General features: G+C 40.0%; 4 protein-coding genes and 1 long non-coding RNA gene across 6 annotated transcripts in view; 4 read left to right on the top strand and 1 right to left on the bottom strand.

The window, feature by feature from the left end:
- LOC145435257 (uncharacterized) overlaps positions 1-26,229 on the bottom strand; it is a 344,196-nt gene that overhangs the window by 220,514 nt on the left and 97,453 nt on the right. The gene's annotated exons all lie outside the window — the stretch shown is intronic.
- Positions 1-26,229, top strand: part of LOC145435186 (uncharacterized) — a 100,932-nt gene that overhangs the window by 50,114 nt on the left and 24,589 nt on the right. The window lies entirely within an intron of this gene.
- The window catches only part of LOC145435202 (uncharacterized), a 129,123-nt gene that overhangs the window by 86,180 nt on the left and 16,714 nt on the right, over positions 1-26,229 (top strand). The window lies entirely within an intron of this gene.
- LOC145435344 (uncharacterized) lies at positions 6,814-8,529 on the top strand. The gene has a single exon (XM_080312628.1). It carries the CDS (start codon positions 7,011-7,013, stop codon positions 8,085-8,087), a length of 1,077 nt encoding a protein of 358 aa, XP_080168754.1. The 5' UTR covers positions 6,814-7,010; the 3' UTR covers positions 8,088-8,529.
- Positions 18,086-21,637, top strand: LOC145435235 (uncharacterized). 2 transcript variants are annotated; one of them, XM_080312575.1, is made up of 9 exons: positions 18,086-18,262; positions 18,414-18,513; positions 19,044-19,207; positions 19,269-19,478; positions 19,540-19,614; positions 19,672-19,855; positions 20,171-20,316; positions 20,554-20,648; positions 21,484-21,637. In XM_080312575.1, exons 3-6 carry the CDS (start codon positions 19,199-19,201, stop codon positions 19,792-19,794), a joined length of 417 nt encoding a protein of 138 aa, XP_080168701.1. In that variant the 5' UTR covers positions 18,086-18,262; positions 18,414-18,513; positions 19,044-19,198; the 3' UTR covers positions 19,795-19,855; positions 20,171-20,316; positions 20,554-20,648; positions 21,484-21,637. The 2 variants fall into 2 exon arrangements, with proteins under 2 accessions (XP_080168701.1, XP_080168702.1); XM_080312576.1 differs by having other exon boundaries at positions 18,414-19,207.

Genomic DNA, 26,229 nt, shown 5'->3' with positions numbered 1-26,229 from the left:
TCTCCTGTAGCAATGCGACTACTGGTTGGAATCGAACCAAATTTGGTGTGCAGGCTTCAATTGGGTAACCCAACTATTTTATCAAGTAGCCAGTAGAATTGGAGAAAAAAAGTCATTTTTGAACAGTGAACACCCTAATATACATTTATTTAAAGGTAACAAAATATAACAGAATAAGGACAAGCAATGAAAATGAAGTGCCTGTAGACGCAAACTTGGACATCTCGATTTCTAGATGCCCAATTAGACTAATTAGTGAGATGCCGGTAATATAATTCTAATTTAATTTGTGAAATGTTTCTATGCTCCAATTTTAATATCTAATTTCTGGTTTTCGTATAAATATTACAGGAGAACAGTGTATAGTGCAAAACGAGCCAAGTTTGTTGCACAGACATTTGACATTCTCATGCTAATAACCGAGAATAAATTATGAGTTAATATTACCTCAACTTGATTCAATGTCCATGTTTTCACGAATTCAGTAATTATAATTCAAATCTACTTTCGAAAAAACTTGTGTCTCATAATTCTAATTGTAATGTAATTAGGAAATAACTGTGCAGCTATACTGTAATATTTCGTGTATAATTCGCAAAATTTGTATGATTTATTGTCCAAAAATCTGGGGTGCACATTATGCATGGGCATTAGGGCTGTTCAAAAATAACTTTTTTTCCCAATTCAAGCCGGTCACCTCTTAAATCGTCGGGTTACCCTAAAAAACGCTGCACACCAAATTTGGTTCAATTCCAACAAGTATAGGGCTCCGCAGATCCAATTGAATTTCTTAATTTAAACAGAAAAATTAAAAAAAAATTATTCAAATTTTCTGTCAACCCCATGAAATTGTTGAGCTGTCTTCAGAGACCATGCAAAATAAATTTGACTCAATTCCAACTAGTAGAAGCGGAGTTATTGGAGTTTTACTTTGATAATCCCCGGATTATCCACCAATCAAGGATAATCCGAGAAATTGTCAAGTTGTCCGAAAAAACGATGCACAACAAATTTGGCTCAATTCCAACCAGTACAAGCAAAGTTATTGGAGTACAAGATTTGGTTCTGGAAGAAATAGTATTTATGGTGGCAAATTCATAATAGGTCTAGCCACCGTAAATACTATAATTTGAAGTCTCAAATTTTGAACCTAATAACTTCTTTCCGACTGGCTCGAATTGAGTCGAATTCGTTGTGCAACGTTTCTTCAGACAATCTAACAATTTTATGGGATAGCCAGTATATTTGAAAAAGTTTTATATTTATTTTTATTAAATACATTCAAAACTCTTTCTCTTATACTAATGTCACTATGGGTTGCAATTGAGCGAAAATTGGTGTGCAGCGTTTTTTAGGTAACCTAACAATTTTGTCGAGTAGCCAGTCAATTTGAAAAACAAGCCATTTTTGAACAACCCTAGTGCATAGCAGGTTATCTGCAGTCAAGTACAACTGCTTTGATACATTGCCACTCGATGATATGTACACAGTTCCAAACATAGTTTTAATTGGTTGCTTGCATTGATATAGTTTTGTTTGAAACTAAAACATAGGGAAGTGTCTGTTATGCTCAATGATTCTGACAATTGTGCACCAACAGTTGCGATTGGTTGGGAATGTCAATAGCGCTACGTACAATCTAATGATGCTCTTACTCAGAGGTGGCTAGTACTTCTACTTTTCACAGCACTTGGGTATATTATGCCTACTTTCACTACTTTAGGGTTACCATATTTTTGTGAAGCAAATTCCGGACACTCTTTAGCGCCCACTAGCGGATTTTGAAATGAGGTTTAACTCATTGACCGTCAATATGACGTCACACTAGCAAAGCATTGCCCATCGACTGTATACATTATACAGGAATGGAGTGGAACATGGTCACGAATTGGGCCATCTGTAATGTGAGCTCTGGTGATTGCTACTTGCATGGGTCTGCAATAGATTCCTCCACGGGCCGGATGAAATCATCTGGCGGGCCGTGTCTGGTCTGTCAGGATTGTGTTTGGCAGCCCGGCTGTACTTTTAGGTCGGTGGACTATCTGTATGTGTTTTAATCAGGTCCGAAATTCTCCCCCCCCCCCCCCCCCTCCGCCCAAAAAAGCACTGATCTTGGGTCCACAATAGGGTAGTCGATGTAACTTGTTGGGCACTTACTATATGCATTTGACAATTAAATTTTTTGTATGAATACTATCAATAATATTGATTCTTTCATATATTAGGCTACTATAAAATGCACCGGGATTTCCAACCTTCTATGGCCGTGACCTCATTTCCCACTTGTAAATGATCCGTGGCAAACTTCAAAACTTGATAAGCTGAATACTAAAAAAATCAGCTTGCCCAAACTTACTCACGGCCTAGGAAGCTGATTACGTCCAACATCATCGCGATCCCCAGATAAAGGCGAACGACCCCAAGATTTGGAACCAGTGTCTGTGATTAAAGCATCCAATCGGCCTTAACCAACTCTAGGAATATACCGCTAGTTTATATTTGCGATTACAATCAGACTTATTTCAGTAAATAATGGTTATTTATATTACTTTTGATTGTTTTTTGGAGAGGGTGGTGCCTGGTGCCCATACCAATATTAGTATACGTTGCAATAACTCTCGCGCGGCGCGAATAGCGATTTTGTATAGGATAATCTGCTTGAAAATAATATTGTTTATGTTGATTTACGAAAAACTTTTGAGCCTGCTTCAAGCCTTCAAAATTCCGGACATTTGGGCATATTTTAGAAATTCCTCCCGGACGCAGATTTTTCAGTGAAATTCCGGACATGTCCGGGAAATTCCGGACGTATGGCAACCCTACACTACTTCCTCAAGTGGTTATGGTTTAAGACTACTTCTACTCGATAGTTTTCAGGTTTTTGGGCAAAACTAGGCATAGGATACTTACTTTTTACTTGTAAATCGCCACTTCTACTTGAGTAGAAATTGACTGGTACTTCTACTTGAGTGCCGATGATGACTACTTTGAACACCTTTCCTCTTACTTTAAACAGGAATTTCTGTATAATTAGTACATTGGGCAAGCCATCTTTTTCACACAATTTCTCTACTACAGTGGTTCTCAACCAGGGGTCTGTGAAGCGTTTTCTTGGGGTGCGCAAAACCTTTGAATTTGCAACATGATTGACATCCTACCGTCATTTTCCATGTGTAATGGGCAAAATTGTATCGATATTTTGTCCTAAAGTCGGGGGTGCGCGTTATGCATTGGATAGGACTACAGCAATTCTTGAAAAAAATCCTCCCTCGCAATAAAACTTGAAAGCACACCTTTCTTCTTGTTTGTTGTCTATCGCGAATCACATTCCATCATCCTGCCCACTAATTCGTATTGTAAGTATTGGACGCTGCCAATTAGCGAGAAGCGTGAAGAGATGAAACGAGATTCGTGTGTGCTGCACAACAGTATACCATCTGCTGCTCAGTTGGTCATTGATTACTGTGTAGGCGAACAAGCCTCGCTGGTCTGAATTATTGCGTTAACAGCAGGCCTGAGTAATCGCATATCTACAACATGCCAGGTGCGCAAGATATCATCTCTGGCTTGAACACTAAACAATTGCATCTGCAACAGTCCTGGTTCCGCTGGCCTGGTTCCGCTGGCCTGAACAATTGCAGCTACAATCGTTGGCCTGGGCAATCGCACATGCAATAAGCCTTGTGCGCAAGATATCGTCGCTGGCCTCAACTATCGTGTCCTGGCCCTTGCATGCTTTGGATCCTATCTCTTCATCGTTCAGAGACAATGGCGTTAAGTGTATAATGATTAGTGATCGATAGGGCAAGTTTTTGCAACTTTATTTTACAGCTTCCGGCAGCTTCCTAAGTATTCGTAAGATATGTATAATGCAATTTTAAGCTGTTTGAATGAATCTTATAGTGCAACTTTTGTCCATTTTTTCATGCAACATTCTGCAACTTTTTCGATTTTTCATGAAAGTATTTACGATTTTGGTGAAATACACGGCGAAATTCGACTGAAACACCGAAAATCAGCACTGAAGTAACGCTGTTTCGGGTATTTCGGGAGATGAGCCGGAAAATTGACCCTTTTTTTATTTTTTATTTTAGTCAACCGAGCAAAATGTGGTCGAAATGCAACTTCTGCAACTTTTTTACTGTTTTAAAAAATAAATGCAAATTTTTCTCGGATTTAACTGCGACAAAAACTTGCCCTAGTGATCGATATGTCATGATGGTTCAACAGTGACATCGAATCGTCACGAGCAGACTTGCGACAGTAACTTAAATTTGAGGATTTTGAAAAGAGGGGTCCTGGCCTCTAAACCCTAAGACGGTTTTGTCTTTATTTCTCGCAGACATGTTTATACTGCCACGAGAATAATTATTCTGGCCGTGATGAAAATTTACTAACAAGGTGCTGCTATATTGATCAATTCAGTACACAAATATATATTTGTTAAAGAGCCATATCTTATACCGAAAAGAGCCATATAAGGCTCGCGAGCCATAGGTTCCCGACCCCTGCCATATTCAAACTGCAGGGAAATATTTACTTTCCATTCCAGCTTATCTCTGTGGCTCTCTAATGCAAATGGTTTGTGCCAAAATTACAGGCAAGGCAAAATTACTTTGAAACGTTGAAATATTGAGAGTCGTGCCTGTACATTAGGGTTGTCCAAAATTTGGAAAATCTTAAAAATCCTCCGTTGTAATGTCTTATTCTATAGATTATCGATAAAAAACGACACTGAGACTGAAAGAAGCTCACATGAAGGCCGTTAAGATTTCGTGCAAAGCGTTTGAAAGTAGCTGCCGAAGAATGGGCGTGCCACCGACCATAGAACGGCGAGAAGACAAGTAATCACGAAACCACGGCTCTTGATTGGCTAATCGGCTATGCTTCAATGACCACGACAGCAGCAGCTGCTGATTAGGTGATCAAAGAGTGTGCTACCGGCGGCGATTCTGAAAGCGCATTGTATGTAGGTAGATAGATAATGATTTAGGATTGATTCAGGGTATGTTGAGGTACGAAATACATGATGAACAAACAACAGCTGCTTCACAAAAACGTTTAAAGCATCACCGCTTTATTGTGAAGGAAACCGCCGTAGCCTATATGCCTTGTTTTCAACGAGGGAAAGCATAGGCGTTTATGCAAGTGGCGACGGATTCCTAGTTTCAGAAAGGATATATCATTATTGAATACAAATATAAAGCTTAACAATGACACTGTAATTTGCGTGATCTTATTGCATGGGCTCAGGCTGTAGTTCATAGTTGAAGTTTTGAAAGCTCTAAGGATCGGCTAAACCAGCGGGTTATGCTTGGAACTTGTCAGATGCTTGCATCAAACTGTATTCACTTGCAAGTGTTGTAAAAGTGCTTGATGATGATGCAGAAAATAGGTGTAATAGTAAGCACATACTATGCTGGAAATGATGTCAAAGTCCTTAATATTCGCGCAGAAAAGGGGTGTAGGATGTAAAGGTAAGCACAGACAATGCTGCATAGTGCAACGTATCCAGCATAGTCTGTATAACATATCAAGCACAGTCTGTGCTTGCATTTAAACCTCGTTTCTGCAGCATCATTAGGGACTTTGAAAACACGTACAAGTGAATTCAATTTGCTGTAAATATCTGATAGGTGCTAAGCCTAACCGTCTGATTCAGCCGTTCCCTAGAGCATTCAAAACTTTAACTATGTACTACAACCTGAGCCCAATAAGATCACACAAATTATAGTGTCATTGTTAAGCTTTATCTTTGTATTGAATAATGATATATCCTTTCCGAAACTGGGAATCCGTTGCCACTTGCATAAGCGCCTATGCTTTCCCTTTGAAAACAAGGCATATAGGGTACGGCGGTTTCCTTAACAATAAAGCGGTCATGCTTTAGAGTTTAGACTTTCTTGTGAAGCAGTTGTTGTTTGTTCATCATGTATTTCGTACCTCTACATACCCTGAATCAATCTTAAATCATTATCTGTCAACCTACATACAATGCGCTTGCAGAATCGCCGCCGGTAGCAGACTCCTTGATCACCTAATCAGCAAGCTGCCGCTGCTGTGATCATTGAAGCATAGCCAATGAGCCAATCAAGACCCGTGGTTTCGTGGTTAATAGTCTTCTCGCCGTTCTATGGTCGGTGACACGCCCATTCTTCGGCCGCTACTTTCAAGCGCTTTGCACGAAATCTTAACGGTCTTACTGTGAGCTTCTTTTAGGCCCAGTGTCGTTTTTTATTAATAATCTATAGAATAAGACATTACAACGGAGGATTTGTAAGATTTTCCAAATTATGGACAACCCTACTGTACATTGAAAGACTTGACAACTAGATGATACTAGTAGTATAATTAGACTAATCAAGTGAAATGCCGGTAATCCAATTCTATACTCTAATTTTAATTTCAATCAAACTTCAGGTTTTCTTGCTAAATGCTACAGGAAAACTGTATAGTGGGAAATAAGCCAAGCTTGGTGTACTGTACAGTATACAGACATTTGAAATCGTCCTTATGACAAAATACTCTATTTCCTATGAACTGATCTTGATTCAATTTTTGAGTTTTCGTGAATTCAGTAATTCTAATTAAAATATAATTTGGAATATTGTATAGCTGTCATTCCACTTTTACTCTCATTTAGAAAAGCTGAACATTTTATAGTTGTCCAAGTCTCTGATAGTGTGCTGCCTCGCTTGCTCCACCATTTAAGTTTTTTATCTGAGTTCTCTGTTAAGTGTTGCAAGTTCCGCCTCTTGCACGGTCTGCCCGCTCCGACGATTAGAGTTAACCATGACCATCTGTTAAAAATTTATTCAGAAAACTTGAACCTGTAACTTGTATGTTATCTCCACTGCGACGATTAAGGCAGTTTTGTGAAATCTGTGACGATCAATTCCACAAAAAGAGTGACTTGGAGCGAAGTATTCTAAAGATTGATCACATCTTCAGAACGATCAGTTTGATATTACAGAAAAAGGGTTTCTTGAATCGGTAACGTCAAGCTTAATATGGATTATACTGGTGCTGCGATCACAAATACTAAATGTGAAATATGTGGGAAAGCATTTGTTTGGAAGAACAGCCTCAAGCGTCATATGGACATCCATGCTGGTTCGAGAAACCATACATGTGACGTATGTGCAAAATCATTTACCCAGAAGGGTTCGCTCAATTCTCATATGAACATGCATGTTGGTTTCAGAAGCCATACTTGTGACGTATGTGCGAAAACATTTACTCGGAAGGGTGCACTCAATTGTCATATGAAGATGCATGTTGACATCAAAAATTATAAATGCGTTATGTGCGACAAGGAATTTTCTCGTAAATGGTCCCTCTTGAGTCATATGGAAATTCATGGTGATATCAAAAACTATACTTGTGATTTGTGCGGGAAAGCATTTCGTCATAAATGTAACCTCAAGAATCATCAGAATGCTCATGCTGGCATGAAAAATCATAAATGTGATATATGTGGAAGAGGATTTACTCAGAGTGGTAGCCTCAAGCTTCATATGGACCTGCATGCAGGTATCAAAAATCATAAATGCGGCATATGTCTGAAAACATTTTCTCTGAAGAGCGCCCTCCAGCAGCACATGGAGACACATGTTGGCGTTAAAAATTATAAATGTGGTATTTGTGGGAAAGCATTTACTCAGTTGTCTGGCTTGACGGTCCATATGCATATGCATATGCACTCTGATATCAAAAAACATATATGTGATATCTGCGGGATGGAATTTTATAGAAAACGTGGCCTCGAGTATCATATGAATAGGCATGCTGGTGTCAAAAATCATAAATGTGAGGTATGTGGAAAAGCATTTGTTCGGAAGTCTTACCTCAAGCTTCATATGGATATGCATGTTGGTGTCCAAAATCATAAATGTGAGGTATGTGGAAAAGCATTAGTTCGGAAGTCTTGCCTCAAGCTTCATATGTATATGCATGTTGGTGTCAAAAATCATAAATGTGATATATGTGGGAAATCATACACCCGGAGGCATTCCCTCAAGTGTCACATGGACAAACATGCTGATATCATAGCTGGATGTATCCCGACAACGTCGACGATGAAGTAACTTCATTTTGTGAGAGTTCCCAGCAATGGTATCAAACTGAAGACATTATCTGATAAAACTTCATGATATGTTGTGCATGCCATGAGAAACGAAACACGGAAGTATGACGTGGTCAGTACTATCGTATTTGTATCAAATGCGCTGTTTTGTAATAATATGAACTTTCGAATTTGTTAACGTTTCAATAATTGTTCTTTGTCTGTGAGACAGGCCGTTGTGGTAGCCTACGTCAAAAGGCAGAATATGCAGCTCGAGGTACAACAGCAGCTTAAGCAGTTAGAATACGTAGTTGAGAGACTTTGCTGTCGATTAACGTAAAACAAAAAGCAGGATTGCAATGAATCAACTCGCACCACAATTTTTCATTGACTCGACTTGAGTCACGTTGTGTAGTTACCCGTGTCCAGATGTGGTCAAAGTAGTCACCGAGTGCATACAAGTAGAAGTTGAAATACCGTAAATTCCTACTCCCAAGTAGAAGTATCGATTTTTAGATGTATTCTGTACGTAGTTTCGCCAAGAACACTGTCAAGTAGAAGTGGTCTGTAGCAAGCACTTGAGAAGGTAGTACAATTAGGTGTAATTTACTTCGTCATTGACAGCCTTTGCTCGAGTCATCGCGCATAACCCGTCCAAGTCTCGGATATCACATATCAGGACCGGTAATTGAAAAATTGGCCCTGAAACCGTCTTTTATCTGTTTGAATAACTATAAGTCCAAGGGTGAGAAAAAAGGGTATATTATGAGTGCGAGGCATTTGATATCACACAAAAGTGAATTGATTCGAACTCGAGTATCATTCGCTATGACGTCACGACAGTGTGGATGATGCTAAACGTTCGAATATGTACCGCAAAGAACATAATATAATCCCAGTTCTACAACTCATGTAGGATAATTTGGTATTTTTTCGACTATTACTATCCCATTGCACTTCGTGACAATGTTGCAGGTTAATCAACGGACCGAGTCGTTTGCGGACCTTTGATACTTTGAATATGTAGATGCGAGCATTATTGTCTTAAATCCCCGCCCCCGGAAAATGTTCATCACGTTGTTGTTGATAAAGTAGCTTACCTGGCATATCGAAGGTTATGTTGCCCTATACTTGGACTTGGACTCGAGTCATTGCGCATGACCCAAACCAAGTCATATGACTCAAGACTCAGACGGCCAAGACCGACATTTCATTGTAATTTCGTAATGAAGTAAAGTAACCACACTCTTGGGATATCGTCTATTGGTACTGGTACTTGAAAATGCGACCAGAAACTGGTAAAAGTGAGGAAAATTACCAGATCATAAATGCGGAGTATTCGATATCACCAAACAGAGTTATAAAAAGTGGGTTTAACTAGACTTCAACTGGAAACTGAGCAGTCAACACAATAGCTTGGACTCGACCCTCTGCTCTATGACTTGGACTCGGACTTGCCTCGGTGGTGAAGTGAAAATGACTCGAGTCAAAACTATAAAAGTGAGATTGACTTGTGACTCGGAGCCATGTGACTTGGTTACAACCCTGCTTGTGAGATATTGACTGAAAGAGATTAATCAGTCCAGATATCTTTCGTAGTTGTCGCTCAGTTGTTGCTGTTCACTTGCTCCTGAGCTATGTTTCAGTATGGCGAATTAGAGTTTACTTTGGAGGGTTCCAAGCCCACGACCAGAATGAAACTTTCGTAATCAGTACCGCGGTAGCTTTTCGATCATAACAATTTTATCAAATTTTTCGCTCAGTAAGGCAGTCTAGGTAGTGCCGTAAATTGTGTTTGGTCAAATGGAGAGAATGACGTGACTCAGAGAGCCGAGCGATTTAGTTTTGTCCCCACCACTTTAGGACACTATGATAAAACTATATTTGTTGAAGGGCTGCGGCCCTGTCGTTTCCTGAAAAAAAAATCGATCGGCGTAATAAAGCACGGAAGTGTAACTGTTATAGTAGATGTTATCTGCCATGGACGTACAATGTACGTACATATAGCGGTTGCCAGTGAACTCGGCACCTGGTGAAATCGACACTTGGTGAACTCGGCACTTGATGAACTCGGCACTTCGTTTGACCGTAGATGCTGTGCGATCTCTATTGTTTTAAGTTTATAACAATACAGTGTTCCCCGTGACACCAATAAATGTTTCCTATGAACACATCGAAACTTACGAAGGCCAAAATAATCATGTTTTGCCTTCATAAAAACGGATATTATAAATTTAATATCGCCCATTAACTATATTTTTTTAGCAGGATGATTCCCTAATGTCACCCTTCAACCTGCTCCTGACCAGCTACCTGTGACAAAATCACACCTTCCTATAAGTGATCAGCCAATACAAATCAGTATTGTTATGTTGTATTGAACTTATAAAATCTCTAATGAACGTAACAGTTGAACTTATCAATAACTAATAAATAAAAAATAAATAATAATTAATAATAAATAAATAAAAATGTATAAAAAATAGATATAATTTGCGAATACAAATTAGTTATTATAAAATCTCTAATAAACCGAACAGTTGAACTAATAAACTCATGAATAAAAATAGATAGGCTATAAGTCGCAAATACAAAATGAGGATTTAGACGGAAGCAGGACCATTAATCCTTGCAATCTCTTTCAACAACCGGCGAGGGGTCTTACTTCCTTTTCTAAATTCCCTCCAGAGTTGGTATAATTGGCCATCAATCAAGCGACACTCCTTGCGGCGTCTTTTCTTGATCTTGCCATCTGAGAGGAGTGCCACCTGTTCGTGCGAGAACGACGCTTCCCCATTCAGGAGAAGAATCAGGCTATACAATGGCATGTTCAGCCGTCCCATCCTGTTTAGGCGATTGTGCCACCCCTCTACATCATTGTTGGTGCGGATTGCTGTTTGATATACACTCCAACTATGTGGCTTCCAATTCTTGGAGTTTATCCATGCGCTCTGTATATACTTAAATAACGGTTCCAGTTTTGGATCGGTATGTTTGCGCCACAGTCTGGAGAAACTCGGATCTATAAGTTCTGCGGGCAAGTAGCAAAGACTCATCAACTGCTTCATGACAAGATGAGTGGCTTTCCTCGCATAATAATATTTGGAAAGCCCTAACTCCTTGATTTTTCGAACTATACATTGTGTGAAGTGGAAGGAACATCCCTGCACATCAACCCCAGGAAGAGTCGCAGCCAACGACTTCCAAATTGCCAATTCAAAATCACATACAACTCTTTTCACTCGACATTCACCTATAGTGTTCAAAACTTTGTCAAGGACAGCGACGTAGTCTGTTTTTCGTCTTCGTGACATCAGGGCAAATAATAGGGGTACCTGCTTTGTAGCATCCCCAGATCGTATGAAAGCATGGATCGAGAAAAGTTGGTAGAAGGGTTTCCTAACAACTTTGAAGGTTGCATCCACAAACCAAGTTTTTGAATTTTTTAGGAGATCTATCTGCTGCTCAGATGCAAATAAAAGGTGACGGGCCCCTTTGATTGTAACATCTCCAAGCAGAAAGTTTGAAGGAATATTGTCAAAATTAAGTTCAAAGTCGATAGTCTTCGGTTCCTTCGGCCTTGAACTTGCTCGTGCATAGTTGGCGTTCCTAGCTAAATTGTCAATGGGCATCAATCCCGGCATAGGGCGCTTATTATTGATCAGGTGTTTACTGGAGACAGCTTGAGCAATCCGTGCATCCGATTCAAAAGGATTGTTTATAGCTGAGGAATTTGTCTCTTTAGAAATCAAAGCACTCTTATAGATACCATGAATTGCAGGCTGATTATGAGGATGCTTTCCCTTCGTAAAATTGGTATCATCTCCAATTACCGATGCTCGGCATGATGCTTTTGTGCGATTTTTGCATCTCCAAAGAAATGACCCATCTTTGTTTTTCTTCTTCCTGGTGTAAGAATGACCTTGGCCGTCAAACAGCATATCACATCCTCTTTGTGACGCACCCTCCAATATTTTATAGCTTGATTCGTCCGACCAAGACATTTCGGAGCTGACCTGAGCAGCGGACACATCCGATAACGATGACTCAATGAGATCATCATATTCCTGCAAACAAAATTAGTTAAAATCTGATCACTCATATCGAAGTAATTAGGACTATTCAACTTACCTGGTTGTTAAAATCGGCTACCGGTAGCGGCCCAACGTCAATCTCAACGGCATCTTCCTGCAAGCAAAATTTAGTTAAAATCTGATCACTCATATCGAATTAATTAGCACTTTTCGACTTACCTGGTTGTAAATATCGACTACCGGTAGCGGCCCCACTTCAATCTCCACGCATATGTCCATGTCCATAGCATTCCCTCTATCCGTCAAATTAGCAAGACATGTACCGACCACCGAGTAGACCAACACCGACAGATGGCATTGCTGCGTCACAATACAAGCAATACATGTACCGAGTAGAGCAGGGCCGGCCAACCCGTGGCCCGCGGGCCACATGTGGCCCGCGAGAAGGTTTTGAATGGCCCGCGAGGTCATTTCCGAAACTTCTAAAATCAAAAATGGATTGCACAGATTGTGAACTTGCAAGGCCAACCAAAAATTTGATTAGTTTGGCCGCAACACTTGAGATGTGATGACAAAAATATCAGTTCCGACGCATTGACAGATCCATCAGCCAGTCACATATTGGTATATCTTCGTACACTACAATAAAGCAGAATAATTTGCGATAGATTTATCAAAAGTTAAAATTTTCTGCAAGCTTAGCGCAACATGTTGTCACTCGATTCCTTATTTTTAATATTGTTACCCTTTTTGTGAAAATGGACGAACGCCTGATGTATCAGATTGAGTCTAACTATATTCGCGATTACGGGACAAAGTGTCGTTCAACATATGCGACCTTGCGTTTGCGCTCGCAGTAAGATCGTTGACTATGAAACATAGGCACGGAAAGATTGACGCATGTTGGTCGCAGCTTTCGATATCGATATGTCCATGCGCCGAATAGCCCATCCTCGCCGAGCGATATACGGCAGGCCCACAATATAGTCAAGTGACAATAATATTGACCTATGAACTTCAAAATTTTTTCGCGCTTCGCGCGGTAAGTGGCCCGCGCAATATTTCGTCAATCGAATGTGGCCCTTTGGCTGAAAAGGTTGGCCGGCCCTGGAGTAGAGCGACGAACACCGACAGATGGCATTGCTACGTCACAATACAAGTGTCGATTCCACCAGGTGCCGAGTTCACTGGCAACCCATATAGCCCAAACAATACGATGCTTATATTTGAATAAAAAAAGTCCTGAACATAATATGGATATGTCAAATTGATGGAGTAAAGGGTATCGTGCAACTGCGCTAGCTACACCTATGAACACAACCTAAGCCTGCCGGGGCCAGTAAGCTAGCCCCAATCCAATTGTATATTTTGTGCTTACTCCCTAAGAATATTACTAATTTGTCGGCAATGTGGATTATTATATGAAAGCGTCGTTAGTGGGGAAGTATATTCGGGTACCTCAGGATTTTGGCTGCGTGCAAATTAGGTTTGCGTTGAGACGATATTCCGGTAAGTGTTATGAAATTTTCTAATTCTGCTTCTGGTTAATTTTATTAATATTTTTACCGACTAAATGCCGGCATCATCGACTTCGCTGCCATCAGCAATTTATATCCACCCCACGATTGGTACTTCTCGACGAATTTCGTCAACAAATTACGGCTACGGCAGATCTGGTTTCTGGTTATTCCTCCTTGAACCCTGGGTTTTTAGTACAGGGATTCTCAAAGTTTGAGTCGTGACTCAAACATGGGTCACAAAGGGTATAAATTGGGGTCGCGTCCGCAGCATGCATATTTTCTGTACCACCATCATTGCCGTCTGACGTCTGGTATGTTGTTATGTATTTTGGTCGGATGAAAGTAAAGACTCTCTCTCTCTCTCGCAGAGTGATCTTAAAATATCATATCAATAATATGTAAGGTACCGTATGTTATATTTGCTGAATTTGTTGCAACAAAAATTGTGTTCACAAGGTCACTGTGTAAGCTAGACATGCAGAAAAGTCCTTCGTCAATATGGCTTGATAATGAACAATTGCCGACCGTTTTATTGCATAAATTATGGTTTGATGTCATGCTAAGACGAGGAACTACTAGACACCAGTATTGCCGAATCTTTCCGCGCCGAGACAGGGCATCCCTAAAATACGGAGAAGCGGAGAACGGACCCTAAAACGCGGAAGCAACGGAGACGGCGGAGGGAGCCAAAAATGCCGATTCCTAAAAGACGGAGACAGCGGAACCAGCGGAGAGCGGAGCTTTCGGTCATTACCCTTTATAGACACGCGCGACATAGCGGATGGATACTGAAAGCGGAGTTCGGGACCCCGCGAAATGGACATAGCCGACGGTTAGAAAGCGGAGATCAGGGCGTATCGGAAGATGTTTCGAAGCAGTGGAGAATGACGGAGAAGATAGCCATGCGAGTTCAAGGCCGATTTGGCGACTGATTGCCCGTCGATGAGATGACATAGCGGACGGTTATATAATATAGAAAGCGGAGATCAGGACGTATCGAAAGATCTTTCGAAGCAGTGGAGAATAACGGAGAAGTCAGCCATGCGAGTTCAAGGCCAATTTGGCGACTGATTGCCCGTCGATGAGATGACATAGCGGACGGATACTGAAAGCGGAGTTTTCACAACTACCTACTTACTTGAGTAGATTTAAAGTCAGTCAATTCTACTGCTGCTTCAAGTAGTTTTAGGTTTCTTATGGAAAACGTACTTCTACTCTTACCTGAGTAAATTTTTTCGTCGCTACTTCTACTTCTACTTGAGTAGCTTTCTTGACTACTTTGATCACCTCTGAATATATAGCAATGTTACATGATAAGTAAATCATGCTCTATCGCCGTATGGCTTCATCGATGGCTGTGTATGCTATTCCCAAACAGGCGGACATCTTTTACCATAAGAAAGTCTTCCAAAAGCGGTTAATTACTCATACAACGCACTGTTTTATCATTCGGGTATAAAACGTAGCATCAGGATAGGTAGAAACGACTGTATGATGTATGTTACTGAAAAAACACACACAAATTGTTGTGTACAATATATAGCGATTTTCAAATCCTAGCAAGAACCGGATCCGCGGCGATACGGGTAGACGATACGGCGCCTCAGCAGACAAATGCAATACACAATGCGGTGGATGACCTGGCGCTTTATGAATGTACGCAATGTTAGATCATCGCAATACCCCTGATAAAACCGTTCGGCCCCGCGTATAATGGCTGAAATATCAGCAATGCGGTACGGGTACCACTATACCCATTATCAGTAATCCAATAAATAACATGTGCTTATGCCTGAAGATTTCAGGATGAAGTATGATGTTTCATTATTTGAAAATATTTGCTCTGGCTATTACAGTATGTCAAATAGTCCTTAAATTGTTATTGAGCTTGGGAGATAACATATATCTTTAGTCTTTACCGATTTGAAATGAATTGTATATGCGGCAAGCTATACTTGAATAGTTTGAGCTAGGTTGATATTTCGTGTGTGTAGCGATTACAGATAGCAGTAATTGAAGGAAATACTGGGCAACAAACATCACATCCAAACCCGCGGATCGCCAGATCACGAGCAATTAATAAAACCGCAGAGGTCTGCGAGCAGTCATCAGCTGTCGAATCTATTAAGTAAAGACTCGAAAGTCGAAACTGCAGAATGATCAGCCCAGAGGTCTAAAACACGAGGCCCGCGGGCCGCATGCGGCCCGCGAGAACATTTTGTGCGGCCCGCGAAGGCATTTTGGATTTCCAAGTATTTCACAATATATTGAATTGTCACATATCTATTTTTAGATTTGAGAACTTAAAGTTCACTCTGAAACTACTCCAAAAACTGAAAACTCATCAAACTTCACTGTCGCATGACTTTTAAAAGCTAACATGCGGTGGAAGATCAGCTAATATGTCAGATGTATTGTTCATGATGACAAACCAGTGACGTGCGGTGAGGTTCACGGCTGGTGAGGCACGCCCCCCCCCCCCACACACATACAAAAGAACAACACGCACGTAAAGAGACTTGAAATGTGAATAACAACAGCAGCGGGTATAGAGAGCATTTTCTTTGCACACTGGTAGCCGTTGCAATTTCACATTCTATAATACATGTAGGACCGGTCACTATTGTGCCAAATAGGCATGTTTAGACAAATAATAATTACTATCTTTTCAAGTAGGCCTTCCGGTATAAATTATTCGAAGAACATGAAAAAAGCATCCTCAGTTACAAATTTTTTTCAGTAAAAGAACACTAGATTTGCTGAATTTCGAAAGAAAATGCATTAGGTCAAGTCAAAATACACTAGATCTAGTGTTTAGGAGTGGCAACACTATCACAAACAACAACGCAGGCTTTGTAAGTATGGCTATCACATTCACATACCACAATTAACGATTGAAGGGACTGCAGTCGAACACAGCATAAAGGACACAAACAACGACAATGCAGCCTATGCAAATAGCTATCACATACCACAATTTAACGTAGCTGTGGGTGCAAAATACATAACAGCTACAAAATAGTAAAGGAATGTATTGGCTTCGCATTACGCATTGGCCGTCGCTTCAATCTCATATAATTCCTATAAGACTGTTGGATTCCGAAATCGGTAACGCGTTTCACTCGGTTTCGATTGTCCAATTGTTAGCGAATAGTCCATGAAGCAGATTCGTTTGTGCCTCACCTAGCCATTGTTTCTCTACGATGGCATTGTATGTAATAAAGGCGAAGGTCACCTTCCTTGGCGATTTTTGGGGGTTCTGGTGCTCTGACACTGTTAATATTTAGATTTTCGGAATCAGTGTTACTATAGCATTTCATTGATTCCAGTTATTAGGAATTCCGAGCTATTTATGATGAATTGCATTGTTGCAGGTGAGGCACGACCCGCCCGTGCCTCACCTGTGCCTCACCTCACCTTTCGCGCTGTATTTTTGAATAATAATGATGCAAATTGATGATGTTTGGGGAAAAAATGTTCAAATTTAGTTATTTATGAACATCGATGTGTAACATCAATATAATCATCGACTCATGGAGGGGTTTCGCAATTTTCACTTACTCATCCAGACGACAGGTGAGGCACTGCCTCACCTGCCTCATTGGACCGCACGTCACTGTGACAAACATCATCCGTTGATGATTCGAGACTGAAAATTGTGATTTGGACTGATGGTCGCGATTGTTCGTAAAATTACTCGGGTTGGGACTGACTGGGTGACAAAATAAATAGATATGGCTCGAGTAGAGTCGCGTAATACGTTACTATCAGTGAAGGACTTGTGCCTCGGAATGCCATGACTTCCCAGCAAACACGAGATATATCTCGGACATGTTCGGATATCTTTTTGTTATCCTAATTATCTCAAAATTGTGTTTGTGCATATCTTGTACGGAAACTTATCTTGAGTACATCTTTTTCTTATCCAACAAATTTCGTCAAAATGCCGAAAATATATTTGTGATGAATCAAATTCGATTATTGTTTCATTTTATGGTATAATTTATCTATACTATCAATTTTATTGATGTCTTACTCTTATGGGGTGATATGTCACCATAATTGCCACTATCGAATCATAGCAATTTACATCGTTGTAAATTGCTATGATCGAATGTTTTTCCTTTTGTCTCACGCCGCTTTCGCGTGATTTTGCAGATATTTTGATTCTTGGCCATCTCAAATTTTGGAATCCGAATCCATTACGGCTTCAGGCGGCAATTTGAAAGTCTTATGAATTCTGGGTAATCCAAAAAACTGCTGCCAAAATAATGCTATACTATTTGATAGTCCAATAGAAAAATCCTGCTACAATCCGACTGTCAAAGCAAATTCAGAATCCGGATCTACTCCGGCTACGCTGAAAACCATCCGGCTGCTCATCCGTACTCCGTGGTGTAGCCGTCTAGCCGTCGTAGCCGAGTGACTCACTGGCTTAAGGCACTTTCTCCTCACGCGAACACCCGTTTCGGCGCGCAGGTTTCAAACCGCCAGACAAAATACAGAAGCGCTCTGATAATGGCGGCTTGCAGTGCAGATATCGTTGTCGTTTTGGTTTTAGTAGCATTCAGGGAAATCGCAGTTAATTGAGGCTAATCCAAGCATATTTCTATAGAAGAATACCGAAAACTGCACTGTGCAAGGTAATTTATATATGCTTCTTATATAATCATGGTTAAGGACTTGAGGTAATACGATATAACTTCATAGAACTAGTCTAGTCTTTCTGGTAATGTGATGTCCACATCATAACTAGGCGGCTATGTCTGAATATAATTCTGTGATTCATTTCAGATCAACTAATGAACTATAGAACTCGTGCGGCTTATCATGAGCACATTTTCTGGATATCAACTTACTCAAACCTTTAAGGATTTGCTGCAAATGAATATAGGTGGGTATTAGTCGATCAATAAATCGAGCAATCATTTGCTGTTGTGCTTTTTGTTGAACAAGAACAACCGGTTGCTGTTGCTGTAATACATAAAAGCTGGAAAACCGATGTAGAATTGATCTCATTGATTCCCTGATTGGAATCGCTGGCCTTTTTGCCTGATATATCAGGGGAGCAGCGACGATTTTCCAAGTTAAAGTAATTTAATAAAAAATAATTAAAAAATGAAATATAGTGTGAGCACAGGACACCGATTCCAAACAGGATTGATTCCATAGCTTATATCTTATGAATTGTGAATTGTGCGAAATTGTTTGTATCTATAATAGTATTGCATGGCTGGTGGTTGCGTAAGAATGCAAATAGCACGGTAAGGCCAAGAACAAAAAGCAACCATAATATGATAATCGCAATTGGTCTCTGTATAAAAGATACAGATGAAATGCTCATCCAGTAAGTTATAAACTTAGATTAGCGTACTGTTTTCCAAGTGGGCCTACCTTGCCATCTACATTATTCATCTGTTTTAGATGTATGGAAGGTAGCTTTTAGTGATATAATAAAAGTTGCGGAGAGTAGTGGCTTGCCCACATCTTTGTCATTGTCTGGACTGAAAATGAAGCGCAGCGGCCAAAACGAAAACGTCAGCGGAACAAACAATTTTTGAATAATTCGGCGTCAACTGATGGTCAAGGTATACCCTTTTATTCTGTGCAATATGGTATATATATATGTAAAACGTTTATAATTTGTAGATGATGTTTTTCCTGCAAGGAAGAAACGTAATCCAAGTATTCAGATACAAGACATGCCAATTTCAAGAATGCGGTCATCTTATGATTCTGGCAAGCAGGAGTGATATCAATGATGCTCGCAATGCAAGTTTGCCATCATTAGCGAAAAGAGTGTTCAAGAATGGCATAATCCCATCATTGAATGTAACGGCCAGAGATCTAAGTCCCTCAGTAAGTTCCTAGCACTTTGATGCGTTCTCGAATTTGAGAATAAAGTCTCGCTGTTTTTCAGATGCTCCTTCATTTGAAATCATCGCTGAACTACAAAATTTTGACCATCAACAACGCGGCCTGTCATAAAGTAATGGTAAGTTTATCACATATGAAGATCAATCCAACTTCCTTGTAATCGAATCCTTTTTAGCTTGTGCATCAAAGACATAAAGTTGCAGAAAAACCAGATGATGGATTTCCTCAGACATCATATCGGCAATTACTCCAAAAGACCTCAATCGAGTGCCCCAATTTTGCTGAAAGATATAATTGAAGATCCCTGTGAAACCTTGTCACAGCTGGAACACCTTTAAACAACGGCAAAGTCTGAACTGGTATGTTTTTGTTTCTCATTCGAACAAAGCGATTGACAGTCTAAATCAGGGGTGTCCGCCGACACCAAGGAATCATTTTCAGACACAGCAGGGGTCCTTTTCGAAATTAGTTCTATTATCCAAAATTGAATTGCCAATGTGATTTATTGCGAAATCGCAAAGTCAACCAAGCCTTTGATGAGCGTGACCATGAAATTTATGGTGTGGATGGTTTTATCTAGAATGCCCATAAATGTCATTGTTAATTCTGGTGCAAACCATTGATGCAAGGCAGTACCATCTGTATTGTGTACCACTAATATAATGTTGTTACAGGTAGCCGCTTTAATGGGATTCCGGGATGTACAATTGCCGGAAACTGTCGAAAATATGATGACCAGCATAGCTGTAAAGAAAGTATATGGAAATCCTAGTCTTAAGGGTCAAAAAAGCAAGAGTGACACCTGAAAAGACTATTAGACGTAAGTTATCAACGGTTATTGACGGAAATTGAACGTAATCAACGTAAAAAAAAGTTGAGCCAATGCCTCGATTTTTCAACATTTTAATCGTTTGACGTCATATGTCGTCACTGATGTGCAAAGTTATCTACTTTAGTACTCTAGTTGTTGATGAGTTTTGTTCGTTGTCTGATGGCTGATGTATAATATACCATGACTGGACAGTGGATATCTTCATCTAATTATATCTCTTTTTAGGAGCATGCAGATCGGCTCATCCTGACCTCGAGATCCCAGATAAAAGAACTAAAGATCAGGTTGCAAGATCTCTAACTGTTGCTGGATCTTGCAAGGTAATTTTGTTATTAAGTTTGATGATTGTGTGGTGTGACAGTTGTGTCTTTTGTGATATTATTGGACTGTAAGTGAATTGTTCTTACCGCTCATCTTCAGAACATTGTATATCAGTGGTCCCCAAACTTTACTAGAAAATTTACGAGATAGGCCTTTGACAATTTCCCTCCGCGGGTCGCATTTGTCTCACACGGGGAGAATAAAATTTAATTTGAATAACTCTACTTCATGTTGATTTACAAAATAATTTTAAGCAACTTCGATTTTGGTTCAGACAATAACCTGTCTAAAAAATTGTATACTCTGGGAATTAAAATATTCGAAAATTTCTGGATCGTGTGAATTTTTGGAAGGTACTTCGCAGTCATAAAAATTGTCTCGCAGACCCCAGTTTGCGAACCACTGCATATATTTACTATGCCGTACATGGAATGAGCGATCATTATCACATCAGCCTCTCACAGGCAACTATTACCATATTAATATTAAAATGATAATGTAAAGAACAATCTTCACCCCGTGCCCAAACGATAGGTTTTGAAATCCGTTCCCAGCAGCACATCTTCATGACGCCAATAGCATGAAAATCTTCTCTATAATGACAGACATTATTGAACTTGAACAGGTTCTGGTTTCTCATCTTGAAAGCGTAACTGCGTTAATTATATCTTCAGTGTAAAAGTAAAGGTCATGTCGCTTTTGAAAGAGGGCTTGAGGTCTTTTGGTTAATGTAACTCAGATCACCATCCCATTTTACCCACAACCAAACACATAACGACTTCTGTTCTACAGTGATAATAATCAATTGTAGTAATTTACTCATTTATGTTATAGGGTGGCGATAAAGAAGATAACAGGAGCAAGGCTGTCATCACAGAGTCTGACAATTCCGACAACGATTTCGAACTTATGCTTAGGCAGCAAATAGCAATATTTGCTGGAGTGATTGCGCAGTTCTGTGCTGATTTAATACACGAACAAAGCCATGCATGATTTGTAAAATCATCTGTCAGTCTTCATTGATAAGGGCAGTGCAGGATGTGGCAGGTCCAGGTACCCAACCAGGTTCAGGGGTCACCTAGGGTCAGGGTTCATCTAGGGTCAAGCAAGATATCATGACAATGTCATACAGGTATCTTTGAAGATGTCCTATATATGTGCAAATGTGTCGACAGATTTATATAAACAGTACATATGACTAGATATATTTTGAAGTAGTTGAGTCATATACAAAATATATCTGCAATATATTCTGTGTTTGCTGGGTTGGTACGACCATGGACGCACCAAATTTTTAGATTTCACGTGGATGGTCTTTTTGATTTTGATATAGGTATCATCAAAAATTGTGTTGAAAATGAACTTGGGTACGACAAATCATATTGGAAGTACAAGGGGTAAGAGCGCTAAAAAGGTTTTGAAACAATTCCATTACTATGGTGCAATGATATAATATATCATTGCTATGGTACAATAAATATTGTATTTAAGTTATTATTGATGTGTTCAAATATTCGAAGACAAATCTAAGGCTTATTTAATTTGACTTTGATTAATTTGGCAATGACATGAATAATATCCCACTTATCAGGACTACACCAGAAAACCGGATTAGCTGAAATGCTCTGTTATCAAATCAATTTTTGGTAACTTCCAATACATTCTACCTATGATTGTGGTTCGTCAAATGCCCGCTAGCCGCAATGTTATTACGCGACTGCTTTTACGATGTCATGATGCATTTGTCGTCTCACATATGGCGTCTAACTTATTATTTTGAGAAATTCTGCCCAGCACAAAGACAATTTCGTTCAAATATTCCAAAATATGATTTTTTCGTGTCAAGCGTTAATACTGCAATGGTAAATTACATTTGCACGATGTTTATGTGAAGGTCAGTCGTGAAGGTCCCGTCATATGAGGACTACTTTGAAATAATGCATTTAATACCCCTATTATTGATGCTGCGGCCCGCCCGTCATCGGAAACTAGGAAATTGACCCGCAAGCACATTTGAGTTTGAGACCTCTGTTCTAGCCAGTGCCGGTCCCAAGCTCGCGAAATTAGGCAGGGTAAAACTTAAAACGCCACAAGTTGAGCTATAGTCTGCAATTAAAGCTAATCGTCGAATATGACAGCCCTTTCATATACTCGAGAGGACAAGCACAACTCCAGGCAGATACGAAATATGAGGGTCGTAGCAGTACAGTATCTCTAAATTTAATATTGAGTTATTTCTATGAAGACCGACTCTGATCACTTCTTTCTTGCATTGATGCAATTTATTGGGGAATTAGTATATTCAAGATATGAGTTGTAAATGGGACAGTGTCGTCTTGAAAGTAGGCTAGCCTCCACTGAGTAAAATGAAAATTTCAGAAATATTAGGTAGCAAAAATGGAAACATAATTTGAATATGCCGCGACCCGTATTCCGATGTTTTTTAATCGAGTTCAAAATTGGACAATGCGTTATTGATGTGAATACAAGCAAAAATTACTAATTTACACGGGCAGTGGCGATCTAAGATGGTTGTCTGGACGGGTCCAATTATCTGCGGTTTCGTACTCTACTCTCTATTTTTGCTGATAATTAGCCTATAGGCGGAGGCCCTAGGGATGGTGCAGACGTGAGGTTCACGTTCGCGTTCTGTGTGTGATACTCGGGAATTTAGAGGTTCTAGTCCACAAACGAACCTTGGTAGGTTCTGCACTGTGAAGTGAATCTTTTTCGTATATTACAATTTGCTCAATATCAATGTATTGATAGTAACAGGCCGAATACATTTTACGGTCGGGCATAGACCGTTGAGGCGTAAGGTTATATTCCCGTGCAAGTCATCGTCGAAATTGGTGACAAAACGACGGATGATATTGATTTCATGGGATTATTATAGCATTGTGTACATCAGCGCTTTTCAACCTGTGTGACGGTTCGCACTTGAGCGAATGAAAAAAATTGCTGTGCGAATGGCGAAAGTGGTGCGAATGAAAATTCGGATGAGGCATTGTACAATATGAAATTGGTGACCTGAACTAGGCTAAATATCTACAGTGAGGTTTTGCATGACCCCAAACCACAACAGCTGCTTAAAACCTGATATATATGGCATTTTGATAGAATAAGTAAAATCGCGCCACCTAAATGTTAGGGGAATCCCCCATTTTCAGCCGATACTGTTCCAGCTCAACATACACATTGCACATGTACACAGAGGCAAGGAATGAATTACAGAAAAAGTTGCTAGAAAACGTTTTTAAGGCATGGGAGACGTACTGAAAACCATTACTTTTCGAAAGCCGGTCAATTCTGAACAACCCTAGTGTGCATATGCGCATGCAACGAGCGAGTTCATAATGCCTATATTCGACTCATTCATTTCGAGGCCAACCACTTCGGCGTCGGGGCGTGAGGCACTTTATAGCTTAAGCTACATAGCCAATTTGTTGCACATCTGAACAAAATGTTGTTCAGTATCTTCATCTTCTTTTTTGTATGACAACTTTCGGTTAGTTTGTGCGAATGAAATTTCTTTTGCAAATAAGTGTGGATGAAACTCAAAAATTAATACACCACGTAACTGAAATGTTAGACATGACGTCATAGGTTCGGGTTCACGTTCGCGTTCACACAGAACCTGAACCGTTCCGGGGTACACAGTACACACCATCACTAGAGCAGTTACTTACGACGTTTAGCATTTCTACGCGTACGTCGGCAAACAACGATTTTTTGCATGCATATTAAACTCTATCTTCGTTCCCCGATTTCACTGACTTGCGTAGTGGAGTTGCGTAGTGGTGCGGCGCGACTTTAGTGCCATGTATTTCAAACATTATCACATAGCCAGTGTATTGAATATAGCCTACTTGCAATATATTTCATTAAAAATGCAATGATGGCCGTTTTTCTAGATATGCAGTTTTGATGTAAAGTTCAAAGTATGCTTCAGCTTGGAAATAGATCTCTGAGTTACGCAAGAGCGAGAGAAATTTTGGAAAATCCTGAAAATGTTTGGGATAAACCAGCAGTACTACCCAAAGGTGGCGAAGGTTATTTATATCGCTCTCCCTGTCAATCAGGACGATCCGACTTCCAGTGCGACCAATATAGATTCATACACAAGGGGAAATGTCGCGACGTTAAAGGAGAGGTATGCAAGCGATATTATGAATTGAAGGATCCAAACGGCAAGCTTAGAAAAACGCTGCCCGGGTTTAAGCGACACGTGTATTCACTGATTTTAGAAGAAGAAAGAAATACTGAGTCCGGCACCGTATATCTGGTACACTATATGGGTGACAGTACTCTGCATCGAGACAGTTCACACGGCAATGCAATAAAGAAAAAAGATTCAGTGTTCGTACACACCTCGCGGGCGTGCCTGGACGAAATCAAAAAGGACGACAAAAATACACCCAAACAAACGTATGTCGATTTACAAGCCAAAGGAATGAGGCAATCGGATTAATCTAGAATGCCCACAGACAGACCGCGGGATGTGAAACAATGTGAAAATATGAAATACACAAATCGGCAGTCGCTTCGAATTTCCAAGGACACGGTTTATAATGCTGTAGAAATGTCAGTTCACACCGGTGACTTTGTCAGAAAGATCGAAATAATTCCCGACATAACTATCCGTGTGGCACACAGCGATATGCTTGATGAGACTAGAAATATATTGAAAATCTCAATGAAGAATACGCAACTACCCCAAGTGCTATCCTACGATACAACTTTCTCCCTAGGGGACTTTTACGTTTCCATTTTAGTGTGCCGCAATGTGCTAATGAAGGGGGACCCAATATTCCCAGTTGCATTTATGGTGCATGAGAAAAAGTTCATGACAAACCATGAACAGATGTTCCGCGACATATTGCATTGCCTCGGTATGGATAAATGCTCAAACATTCCGTTTGTGACTGACCGGGAAAAGGGCATAACTAAACCACTCCATGATTACTTTCCGGACTTGCCAAAGTTTTATTGTCTGAACCATATCCTCAATGATGCAAAAAGATGGCTTCGCGAACACTCTTTTAAAACACACGAAGTGAGCATTCTATTAGGTGATATACGCAAGTTGGTTTTGTCGGATGGAGAAGATCAATTCAACGATAAATATCGTACGCTGGCAAATGGATGGACAGGCAAATTCAGAGAATATTTTTACAAACATTTGAAGGGTGACATTTCCAGAAATACCTGCAGATTCAGAACGAAATATTTTTCCGCTTTTAGTGAGAGCCCACCCACTAACAATATTAGCGAGTCAATGAACAACGTTTTGAAGGCTGCGAGCGGGCGTAAAGAAATGACATTGGATGCCATCATATTATGGATGCATAATCTGCAGACGAACTACTTACATGATTTTCGCCGTGCGGAATGCGGACATGGGGAATATCAACTTAAAACGGAATTTAGTTACATGAGAAAAAAACTCGAACATATCAAATTTCCTAAAATGTTGACGCTTGACGATATCATAAGTGAAATCAACAATGACCAAAATGTGACAAAATTCTTCAGGTCAAACAATAAGTTGAATCAAAGATTCTCCCAGCGCGCTATGGC

Source organism: Botryllus schlosseri, chromosome 3 (assembly GCF_051294905.1).
Source record: "Botryllus schlosseri isolate E-star chromosome 3, Bs_hap1, whole genome shotgun sequence".
NCBI lineage: Eukaryota > Metazoa > Chordata > Ascidiacea > Stolidobranchia > Styelidae > Botryllus > Botryllus schlosseri.
Note: the sequence above shows the minus strand (reverse complement) of the source record. Positions and strands in the feature narration are given on the sequence as shown.